Source organism: Panthera tigris, chromosome B3 (genome assembly GCF_018350195.1).
Source record: "Panthera tigris isolate Pti1 chromosome B3, P.tigris_Pti1_mat1.1, whole genome shotgun sequence".
NCBI classification, from domain to species: Eukaryota; Metazoa; Chordata; class Mammalia; order Carnivora; family Felidae; genus Panthera; species Panthera tigris.
In genome coordinates this window covers 60,234,669-60,247,310 of record NC_056665.1, presented here as the reverse complement: position 1 = coordinate 60,247,310, position 12,642 = coordinate 60,234,669, and the positions used below count along the sequence as shown (strand labels likewise).

At 37.0% G+C, this 12,642-nt stretch overlaps 1 protein-coding gene and 1 non-coding gene across 8 annotated transcripts in view; both read right to left on the bottom strand.

Annotated features, from left to right (window-relative positions):
- Positions 1-12,642, bottom strand: part of TTBK2 (tau tubulin kinase 2) — a 167,905-nt gene that overhangs the window by 29,644 nt on the left and 125,619 nt on the right. For all 7 annotated transcript variants that reach the window (XM_042989059.1, XM_007081723.3, XM_042989058.1 and 4 more), the window contains one exon: positions 7,072-7,288. In XM_042989059.1, coding sequence (XP_042844993.1) covers positions 7,072-7,288 — 217 coding nt within the window. The remainder of the gene's footprint in view (positions 1-7,071; positions 7,289-12,642) is intronic.
- LOC122240019 lies at positions 3,433-3,616 on the bottom strand. Its single transcript, XR_006219389.1, has one exon. It is a non-coding gene; the product is annotated as a U2 spliceosomal RNA (small nuclear RNA).

The window sequence follows — 12,642 nt, the reverse complement described above, 5'->3', positions numbered from 1 at the left end:
GAAAAAGACTTTCCCAGACAAACAAAAAAACTAAAGGAATGTGTGACCACTAAACCATTTCGGCAAGAAATTTTAAGGGGGACTCTCTGAGGGGAAAAAAAAGGACCAAAGCAGCTAAGACTACAAAGGACCAGAGAATATCATCAGAAACACCAAATTGACAGATATCACAATGGCACTAAATTCATATCTTTCAATAATCATTCTGAATATAAATGAAATGCTCCAATCAAAAGACACAGGGTATCAGAATGGATTAAAAAACAAGATCCATCTATATTCTGCCTACAATAGACTCATTTTAGACCATAGGACACCCAGAGACTGAAAGTGAGGGGATGGAGAACATCTATCATGCTAATGGAGGTCAAAAGGAACCTGGAGTAGCCATGTATCAGACAAACTAGATTTTAAACCAAGGACTGTAACAAGAGATGAAGAAGAGCATTATGTCATAATTAAGGGTCTATACATCATGAAGATCCAACAAATGTAAATATTTAATGCCCCTAACTGAAGAGCACCCACATACATAAGTTGATTAATCACAAACATAAAAAAAACTCCTTAATAATAATACCATAATACTAGGAGACTTTAATACCCCATTTGCAACAGATAGATCATCTAAGCAGAAAATCAACAAGGAAACAATGGCTTTGCATGACATACTGGACCAGATGGGCTTAATAGATATATTCAGAACATTTCATCCTAAAGTAGCAGAATACACATTCTTCTCAAGTGTACATGGAACATTTTCCAGAATTGATCACATGCTGGGTCACAAATCAGCCCTCAAGAGGTACAAAAAGGTCCATATCATACCATGCAAATTTTCAGATCACAACACTATGAAACTTGAAATGAACCACAAGAAAAAATTTGGAAAGCCCTCAAATACATGGAGGTTAAAGAACATCCTACTGAAGAAAGAATGGGTTAACCAGGAAATTAAAGAAGAAATTAAAAAATACATGAAAGCAAATGAAAACACAATAGTCCAAACCCTTTCAGATGCAGCAAAGGCAGTCCTAAGAGGAAAATACATTGCAATTTAGGCCTATCTCAAGAAGTAAGAACAGTCCCAAATACACAATCTAAACTTACACCTAAAGGAGCTAGAAAATGAGCAGCAAATAAAGCCCAAAGCCAGCAGAAGAAGGGAAATAATAAAGATTAGAGCAGAAATAAACGATATAGAAACAAACAAACAAAAACCCCAGTAGAACAGTGTCTACCCCTGCAGGTTAAGGTCCATTTGTCCCTAGCTGTTTTCAGAAAAACAGAACACATCAATGAATCTAAGAGCTGGTTTTTTGCAAGAATAAAAATTGATAAACCCCTAGCTAGACTTATAAAAGAGAGAGAGAGAGAGAGAGAGACAGAGGATCCAAATAGATAAAATCATGAAGGAAAGAGGAGAGATCATGGGACACCTGGGTGGCTCAATTGGATAAGCATCCAACTTCAGCTGAGGTCATGATCTCATGGTTCGCAAGTCTGAGCCCCACACTGGTGTCTCTGCTGTCAGCACGGAGCCCGCTTTGGATCCTCTGTCCTCCTTCCATTCTGCCCCTCCCTGGCTTGTGCATGTGTGCACTCTCTCTCAAAAAAACTAAACATTAAAAAAAAAGAAAGAAAGAGATCACAACCAACACCACAGAAATATAAACAATTATAAGAGAATACTATGAAAAATTATATGCCAACAAACTGGACAATCTGGAAGAAATGTACAAATTCCTAGACACTCACACACTACCAAAGCTCAAACAAGAAAAAATAGAAAATTTGAAGAGGCCCATAAGCAAAGAAATTGAATCAGTTATCAAAAATCTCCGAACAAAGTCCTGGGCCAGATGGCTTCCCAGGGAAATTCTACCAGACATTTAAAGAAGAGTTAATAACGGGGCACCAGGGTGGCTCAGTTGGTTAAGCGGCCGACTTCGGCTCAGGTCATGTCTCACGGTCCGTGAGTTCGAGCCCCGCATCGGGTTCTGTGCTGACAGCTCAGAGCCTGGAGCCTGTTTCAGATTCTCTGTCTCCCTCTCTCTGACTCTCACCCGTTCATGCTTTGTCTCTCTCTGTCTCAAAAATAAATAAACGTTAAAAAAAAAAAATTAAAAAAAAAAAAGAAGAGTTAGTACCTATTCTTCTAAACTAATCCTAAATACAGAAATGGAAAGAAAGCTTCCAAACTCATTCTATGAAGCCAGCATTACCTTGATTCCAAAACCAGACAAAGACCCACTAAAAAGGAGAATTACAGGCCAATATCCCTAATGAACCTAGATGCAAAAATTCTCAATAAGATAAATGTACTAGCAAATCAAATTCAACAGTACATTAGAAGAATTATTAACCATGATTAATTGGGACTTATTCCTGGGCTGCAAGGCTGGTTCAATATGCTATGCCACATTTACAAAACAAAGGATAAGAACCATATGATCCTTTATAGGTGTAGAAAAAGCATTTGGCAAAATCCAGCATCCTTTCTTGATAAAGACCATCAAGAAAGCAGAGGTAGAAGGAACATACCTCAACATCATAAAAGCCATATATGAAGCTAATATCATCCTTTAATGGGGAAAACCTGAGAGCTTTACTCCTAAAGTCAGAAACACGACAGAGATGTACACTCTCACCACTGTTGTTCAACATAGTACTAGAAGTCCTAGCCTCAGCAATCAGACAACAAAAAGAAATAAACAGCATCCAAACTGGCAAAGAAGAAGTCAAAACTTTCACTCTTCGCAGATAACATGATACTCTACATGGAAAATGCCAAAGACTCCACCAAAAAATTGCTAGAACTGATGCATGAATTCAGCAAAGTCACAGGATATAAAATCAATGCAGAGAAATTGGTTGCATTTCTATACACCAATAATGAAGCAACAGAAAGAGAAATCAAGGAATTGATCCCATTTACAATTGCACCAAAAGCCATAAAGTACCTAGGAATAAGCCTAACCAAAGAGGTAAAAGATCTGTACACCGAAAACTACACAAAGCTTATGAAAGAAATTGAAGACACAAAGAAAGGAAAAAAGATTCCATGTTCATGGATTGAAAGAACAAATATTGTTAAAATGTCTATACGACCCAAAGCAATCTAACACTCAATGTAATTCCTATCAAAATAACACCAGCATTCTTCACAGAGCTAGAACAAACAATCCCAAAATTTGTCTGGAACCAGAGAAAACCCCAAATAGCCAGAGCAATCCTGAAAAAGAAAACCAAAGCTAGAGGCATCACAATTGCAGACTTCAAGATGTATTACAAAGTGGTAATCTAGACAGTATGGTACTGGCACAAAAACAGACACATAGATCAATGCAACAGAATACAGAACCCAGAAATGGACCCACAAATGTAAGGCCAACCTATCTTGAACAAAGGAGGAAAGAGTATCCAATGGAAAAAAGACAGTCTCTTCAGCACATGGTGCTGGGAAAACTGGACAGCGATATGCAGAAGAATGAAACTGGACCACTTTCTTATACCATACAGAAAAGTAAATACAACATGAATGAAAGACCTAACTGTGAGACAGGAAACCATCAAAATCCTACACTTGATCTTAGCCAAAAGGCCGAGAAGCGATGAAACCATCAAAATCCTACAGGAGAAAACAGGAAGCAACCTCTTTGACCTAGGCTACAGCAACTTCTTGACATGTCTCCAGGGGTGAGGGAAATAAAAGCAAAAATGAACTACTGGCACCTCATCAAGATAAAAACCTTGTGTATAATGAAGGAAACAATCAATAAAACTAAAAGGCAACCAATGGGATGGGAGGAGATGTTTGCAAATGACATATTGGATAAAAGGTTAGTATCCAAAATCTATGAAGAACTTACCAAACTCAACACTCAAAAAAAAAAAAAATAACCCAGTAAAGAAACGGGCAGAAGACATGAATAGACACATTTCCAAAGAAGACATCCAGGTGGCCAACAGACACATGAAAAGATGCTCAAAATCACTCATCATCAGGGAAATACAAATCAAAACCACAAGGAGATACCACCCCTCACACCTGTCAGAATGGCTAAAATTAACAACTCAGGCAACAACAGATGCTGACAAGGATGCAGAGAAAGAGGAACCCTCTTGCACTGTTGGTGGGAATGCAAACTGGTGCAGCCACTCTGGAAAACAGTATGGAGGGGTTCCTCAAAAAATTACAAATAGAACTACCCTATGACCCAGAAATTGCACTAGTAGGTATTTATCCAAAGGATACAAAAATGCTGATTTGAAGGGGCACATGCACCCCAGTGTTTACAGCAGCACTATCAACAATAGCCAAATTATGGAAAGAGTACAAACGTCCACTGACTGATGAATGGATAAGAAGTTGGAAAGAACCCAAATGTCCACTGAGTGATGAATGGATACAGAAGATGTGGTGTATATATACAATGAAATACTATTTGGTGCTCAAAAAGAATGAAATCTTGCCATTTTCAAGAACATGGATGAAACTAGAGTACATTATGCTAAGCAAAATAAATTAGAGAAATGATTTCACTCATATGTGTAATTTGAGAAACTTAACAGATGAACATAGGGGATGGGAAGAAAAAATAAGATAAAAACAGAGAGGGAGGCAAACCATAAGAGACTCTTAAATACAGAGAACTGAGGGTTGCTGGAGGGGAGGTGGGTAGGTGGATGGGCTAAATGGGTGATGGGCATAAAAGAGGGCACTTGTCTGAATGAATACTGGTTGTCATATGAAAGTGATGAATCACGGGGTTCTATTCCTGAAACCAATAGCACAGTGTATGTTAATTAACTTGAATTTAAATAAATTAATTTTTAAAAAAGAAACAGGATATATAACAGTTATACCTAAAATGTTTAAAAAAATAAAGGTCATTATCACAAATATCAACAAGGGATTATTTGGAATTAGCTGATGAATTTAATATTAAATATTCAATCAACAAGTTAAACATCAAATTAACCAGGAAAAGCCAAAGTTTTTAATCAGTGAACTAGAAGACATAGCAAAAGAAATTACCTAGAATGAAGCACAAGATAAGGAGAAGGAAAATATGAAAAAAGATGTTAAGAGATTATGAATGAAGCACAAGATTATGTAACAGAATAAAAAGGCATAATATATGTTTAATTGGAGTCCCAGAATGAGAGAACAGAGAGAATGAATTAGTGGCAATATTTTGCTAGGGAATGGCTGTACATCTCTTAGAAATGATACAAAATTATGAATCAAAGACTCAGGAAACAAGATATCCCAACCAGGATAAATAAAAAGAAATATAAGCCTAGACACACTGTAGTTAAAATGTACAACACCAAAGACAAAGAGAAAAGCTAAAAAGTTGCCAGGGAGCAAAGACGGGGGAGAGGGAATGGATCATGTAACAAAGAAAAAAAAAAAAAATCCAGAATAACAGACGTTTGAAATTCAATACAGAAGCCAGAGGAAAAATAACTGTCAATCAAAAACTTTGAAGCTAGCATAAACTCTCTTTAAAAATTGAGGCTAGGGGCGCCTGGGTGGCTCAGTCGGTTAAGCGTCCGACTTCGGCTCAGGTCATGATCTCACGGTCCGTGAGTTCGAGCCCTGTGTCAGGCTCTGTGCTGACAGCTCAGAGCCTGGAGCCTATTTCTGATTCTGTGTCTCCCTCTCTCTCTGACCCTCCCCTGTTCATGCTCTGTCTCTCTCTGTCTCAAAAATAAATAAAACGTTAAAAAAACATTGAGGCTAAAATAAATACATTAACAACTAAGTAAAAATTGAAAGTCTTTCCAAAAGATCTGAACTAAAGGAACTTCTAATGGAAATACTTCAGAAAGAAAGAAGGTGAGTCCAGGACTTCCAAAAATGTAAGGAAATGGTAAATATCTTTGAAAAATCCACATAAACACTACTGCTATAAAAGAACAGTAACACTAATAATCTAATTTGAGTAATGTTTTTGAAAAGGAAATAATTAAAAAATAGAAGAGAACTAAATACAGATTAAATAGTGACAATGGGTGAAAGAAATTACAGTAAGTATGTTCTATGTCAAATGCCATTTCATACTCTCATATACACAGATACCCCTGTGGGCTGGCAACTAAGAATGTCACTAGAGATTTTTATTTTATTATTTTTTTACCATTTCTTTATTTTTTGAGAGAGAGAGAGAGACAGATGGGGGATGTCCCCCAGATGTCTCTTGTCCCACAGACAGGCCAAGCTCCTCACAACTGATCATGGAAAATTCTTTTCAAGATATACTTCATAAAGCATGACTAGCCAATTTTCTATCAGTTATGTCAATAGGTATGAGCCCAAAGTCTCATTTCACACCTATACATTTAACTTCTATTCCAAATAAACCTTTATAAAAACATAAGAAGCACCAGAAACTAACTGGTTCATAATTCACTGCCTCTCCATTCCCATTAATCTTCATTTTATCTTCTATGAACTGGAAAGGACAAGGAACAGTAAAGGCAAAAAGAAATTTGGGGATAATATGCCCCAAGATTATTAAAAATTAACCATTTAATTCAGAAATCTGTATCTCTCCCCATACTTACAAGTAGTCCTGCTTACAATCCTAAGGAAGAAAAAATCATGTCAATTATTCAACATCCACTATGTCACCTCATGATCAGTTCAATGTTTTCCATTCCCAACCCTCATTTCCCCACCTCCACTTGAGGCAATTTTCAGAATGGGTACTCCTAGTTCCCTAGGTCCACACTAAAGAAGGGGCCCAGAGTTTTGTCATATTATTTAGAAAGACTATTACTTCTTTTCTATAGATGTCTCTTCTTTTAGTCTCTGTGTCTGGTTATTTTTTAAAAATCCCTTCATCTTTTTCACAAAATACAAGACGAAGATTAATGTTTAGCATCTATACCTGAGTGCTACGGGCAAAATTAGCCAAGATGTTGCAATTACAAATATATAAATCACTAGCAATAAATGTTCTACTTCTCAAAGTTAAGAATCATGATACTTAGCTACATTAACAGAAGAAAAACATTAAGCACATAGAAAGATATTCTTCCTATACAAGAAATACTAACCTTACAAATCCCAAGCTTTATCTTGTTCCTGTTGGCATCCATCTCTTCCCAGACATCCTTCTCCTGGGGACGTGGGTGCCCCAAAGATCCAGGCAATTTATCTGGTGACACACCAACAGGGATGCCATTCTCCCCATCACTAAGCTGTTCATCTGGAAACACCTCATCTGTATTTTCTCGAAGCAAGTCTCCTGGGATGGGAGTGGCATTGGCAATTCTAAAAATGTGGAGTGAAAAAAAGGTAGAACTTAAAAACACCAGAATCAAAAGTTACTCTAAGATTATCCTACATTTTGTTTCTGGACTTAAATCATGAAGTCTATACATGAGTAAAAGAGTAATACAAAACAAAACCAAAAACCTCAGAAACTTAGGTCATGCCAATTGTACAAAATAAAACTGCTTCTGATCAGAATTTTCAGGCTGATCTAAAAAAAGAAATGTTAACAATAACTCACTGATTCAACAATTATTGCTCTATTTTCTAATAAGTCCCTGTCAGTTGTAGTATTTTCTATTCTTTACCCATTTTTTTTTCATTTAGGGAATAACAAAAACTATAAGCAAAAAAATATTAAGTGTCATAACGATATAAGCAGGTATGTGATCACTTGTATTTTTTAAATAGTGTAAAATGTATCTAGCGTTCTGCATTTACAGACTTTTTACTAAGTATCTACTATATGGAAGGCTCTAGGGAAATGAGAAAGGAAATTCTTGCCCTCTGGGTGAAACTAGAAATTCTATAATTATACAGTTCTGCATGAACTGACCATGAACAAAATTTTAAAAATATTGACACCTGTCAATATATTTCTTTCTAAGTAATTTCATGTCCCATTTATATGGCTGGTCATCTCTCCCTTAGACCGCTGGCCCATGAGGGGGCTTTTCTAGTTCTTAGTTATCACTCGTTAAGTGTTCAGATCCTTGTATGCTCTTATGTTCTAGAACTATGCTCTGTATACTAGTTTGTATTTTATTTTTATTTGTTTGGTTTTTTTTTTTAGTAGGCTTCACACCTAGCACAGAACCCAATGTGGGTCTTGAACTCATGACCCTAAGTTCAAGACCTGAGCTGAGATCAAGAGTCAGATGCTTAACCAACTGTGCCACCCAGGTGCCCAGTTTGTTTTGTTTTTAAATATTGCCGACTGAACACAATATTTACCACACAGTGAAACCTTTTCTTAGAAGTGATCTGGAATGTCTAAAAATAGAAAAAACAGTCTTCACTAGACTAACTATACTGACACATACAATCAATATGAGTGGTAAAATAGGCATCTTCTTAGTGAACCACTCCAAGGGTGACAACGCTCTGGCCCAGGTATTGTCAATATGAAATGCTGTGAGAACAAAGATCAGTCATTTTTCAGGGACTTGTTCTACCTAAGTTGACCTTCGCTACCACCTCTCCCTACTAGGGCCAATAGGAGAAGATGAATCTCTTTATCAATATGTTATACGTATGTAATTAGAAAAGCACTGATAATAGCTCTCAGGAAAAAAATAGCTCTCAGGCCTGTAAAGTGGTTCTTATAGTTCTGACATTGGGAACACATTGAAAAAGGTAGTGTGGCCTAAAATAGTTCATATAAAGGGATTTATGATAAAAAGAAAGTTCAAAAGTAAATAAAGTTCATAAAGGTCATAAACTGGCTACTAAAACATTTTTCAGATATAAGTTCAGTATACAGATTGATGCTAGACATTACAACAGACACTAACATATATGTGCTACATGGCAATCCAAATGTTTATTAAAAGAATTCCCTGTATTCTCGAGGACAGAGAATGGCAAAAGAATCAATATTTGAATTCAGGAAGGTCGGTCTACTAGCCCTACAATTTTTTCCCATTTTAAATCTCTCAGTTTTCTTCCAATCCTTTCTTCCCTATGCCTAGCTACTATTCCACAGTTTCTTTCCAACCCCCCAACTCCTTGGCATTTCCTTCTCCACTCCTGAGGAAACAAAGTACATCTCTACCTACAAACTGCTTCTAATTTTATTCTATCCCAGTTTCCCTCTTCTCTCATATGCTGCGGTCTAATTCCACACACTTCAAGGGGCTCTCACATCTTCCCCACACGGGCTCTCCTGCACATGACTTAGGTTCCTCTCTGCATTTATTCCCCATTTTTAACCCTTACATAATTCTATTTTCTTCATTCTCCTATAGCTCTGATCCAAATCTGGAGTTTGCGATATGGAAAGAAATTCCTTCCCAGAAAAATCATATTTCATTCAGGAGTTGAATGAATGCAAAAGTATATGTAAGAGTATTATTAGCACATTAGCACATTGTGTGTGTTTGTGGACAAGGTATAAATTATAGAAACATTAAGGGAAAAAAAGTAAGGACATGTATGGAAGAATTGGACAGATGTCAAGAAAAGTACTAAGAAGAGACATCCTTTTCACACTTCCTTCCCCATAATCTAAGGCAGGCATTAGCCAACTAGGGCTGTGGGCCAAATCTGGCCAGCTCACCTATTTTTGTAAGTCAAGTGTATGGCATGGGTCATGCTCATTCATTTACATATTGTCTGTGGCTACTTTAGCACTATAATGGAAGTGGTAGTGGCGACAGAGACAGCACAGCTCACAGATATTTATCTGGCCTTAATAGATAAGGTTTGCTGAAAAATCAGTATTTTAATTCAGAGGTCAGCAAATTCAGTCACTTCTTAACGGGCCAGATAAATGGTAGGCTTGTAGGCACAATACTTTTCAGGCAAGATTCACTGATGGATGCTAAAACTTGTGGGAGAAAGTACAATGAAAAACAAGTTTTGGGGTGCCTGGATGACTGAGTTGATTGAGCGTTCAACTTCAGCTCAGGTCATGATCTCACAGTTCATGAGTTTGAGCCCTACATCAGGTTCGCTGCTGTCAGTACGGAGCCCACTTCAGACCCTCTGTACTCCTCCCTCTCTGCCCTTTCCCTGCCTGCATTCTCTCTCTTAAAAAAAATTTTTTTTAAAAATAAATTTAAAAAAAAGTTTATTTGAATGGTCTCAAAACATCTTCCCATAAAATAATTACTTACAAAGGGAAAAATAGTAACTTCACAGTGGAAAAATCTAACATCACCCTAACCAGATTAACAACATTAATACCACCAGTAATAAGACATACTGACATCATGTACCTCCTTACTTAATACCCATAATTTCCCTCTGATCTTAGCTTTAAATGTAAAAAATGAGTAGTCTGATAGGGTTCTAAGTTTCCAGGAGGAAGGGCCTTTGACATTTTTGTTTTTTGTTGGAAATTTCTAGTTCTAATGCAGTGTGATCAGGCAGTATAATATTTCTGCTTTATGGAACTATAAAGCATTAAAGTTTCTTGATGACCTAATAACTGATCAATTTTTATTAATGTTCCAGGGGCATTTGAGCAGAAGGCACGATCTCTATCTTCAGGATGTAGAGCTAAAAAAATATGCAAGAAGATCTCCAATTACTCGTGTGTTTCTAGCTATGCCTCCCTGAATCTCTTCTAGTTGTTGCTTCCTAAAGGTGACTGCTGGGATTCTGGAGCCTAAATATTATGTATTTATTATGTCCCATTTGTGAATTGCAGCATTAAGCATTAATAAAAGCATTCCATCTTCATAACTTTTTTTTTTTTTTTTTTGCTTTTTTTGCTTGAATTTTAGACTCTCTGATATCAGGATCATTATTCTCTTCTTAGGGCTCCCATTTTTTGGGTTTTTCTTTGTTCATCCTTTCTGAAATATTTTTTAGGTCTCTTGTACATAGCATATGTATTTAGCTATGTAAACCAAACTGAAAATCTTTTCATAGAGGAGTTAAGCCCATGCATATTTATTGCTATGATTGATATGTTTGGCCTCAACTCTGTCACAGTATTTTATAATTATATGTATTTTGTTATATTTCTTTCTCTACAAGATGAATCTTCTTTGTACTCTCATTTAGCCTCTTTCTCTTTCTTTCCTTCCTTCCTTCTTTCTTTCTTTCTTTCTTTCTTTCTTTCTTTCTTTCTTTCTTTCTTTCTTTCTTTCTGTTTTTGGGGGTATTTTAGGTTTGCCTATAAAGAAGTTTATTTATTTTGAGAGAGTGAGAGAGAGAGAGAGAGAGAGAGAGAGGGAGAGAGAGAGAAAGAGAGAGAATGCATGCACAAGCAGGGGAGGGACAAGGGAGAGAGAGAGAGAGAATCCCAAGCATGTCCCACATGGTCAGTGCACAGCCCATTGAGGGGCTTGATCTCATGAACTGTGATATCATGACCTGAGCCGAAATCAAGAGTTAGACTCTTGAACGACTGAGCCACTCAGGCACCCCTTGCCTTTTTGTTCTAATGGTGTACTCTGGACATATACCTTTTTAAATGCTCTTAGTCCCCTGTTTTCTCATTTTTTCTTGCTATAGAGTTTCTTGGTTTTAACCGGTATTGTTTTGTTTTCTTCCATTAGGGACTCTAACTTAATCGATAATAAATGCTATTCCTCCTCTGTCAGCATTCCATTTTCACTACTCTCTCTCTAGCCATTTTAAATGATTATCTTATTTTCATTCCTTTAGGGCTTCCCTCCCCTACCCCCGACTTTATATCAATGCCCTTATTAAATTTTCATTTGAATCTACTCTCCTTTATGCTCTTTATAATTTTTTTCACTTTTTCATTTTTTAAGTTTATTTTATTTATTTTGAGAGAGAGAGAGAGAGCCAGCACACACATGGGAGGGGCAGAGAGAGAGGGAGAGAAAGAGAATCCCAAGCAGGCTCTGCACTGCCAGCTTGAGCCCAATGCAGGGCTCGAATTCACAAAACATGTTATCATGACCTGAGCTGAGACCAAGTGTCAGATGCTTAATCGACTGAGCCACCCAGGCACCCCTAATTTTTTCACTTCTAAGACATCTTTTTTTCTTCCATTCAGTTCAGTCAACTCTCATGTCTTCCTTTCTCTCTCTTCTCCTTTTCCTTTTTTTCCCATCTTCCTCTACTTTGTGGTCTATTTCTGTTCTTAGTTTTTAAATTTCTGATTCAAGGTGATTATCCCTATCTTCAAATGCACAAGTATATTTACTTCCATTTGGGGTTTTATCTTAGAGTTTTCTTCTTCGTGGTTGATTCTCTGAAAGGAAATTTCCTTAGTATGAAGTAGATTTTCTCTTCTGATTTTTTTTTTCAGTAAGACGTAATGGACCTTGGAAATCTTTTTCTTGTTCATTTTTGCGGTAGTGAAGTAGTTCATGAGATTTGTAGTTTATTTGGTGCCCTCTTCTGTCAATATAACAAAGTCCAAACACATTAGTGGATTGTTACTTGTTTTTATGGTCAGAGAGATACAGTATCCTGATTTTATAGTTCTCCTTTTTGTAGGTAAACTTTATTTCCCCTTTTGCCCTTCTGCAATTATTGATGTACCGCCTTCAGCTTGAAATTCATCCCTTTTGCCTGTTCTGTGAAAGTGGATCTGAGCCCTTGAAATATTTTCCTTTGCCAGCTGGCACTGGGGCTTGTGTCAGAGGGCACTGGAGAGACACTGCAAGAGGAAAGTGTTCTGTCAGAGCTCCAGTGTGCAGCTTGGCAAG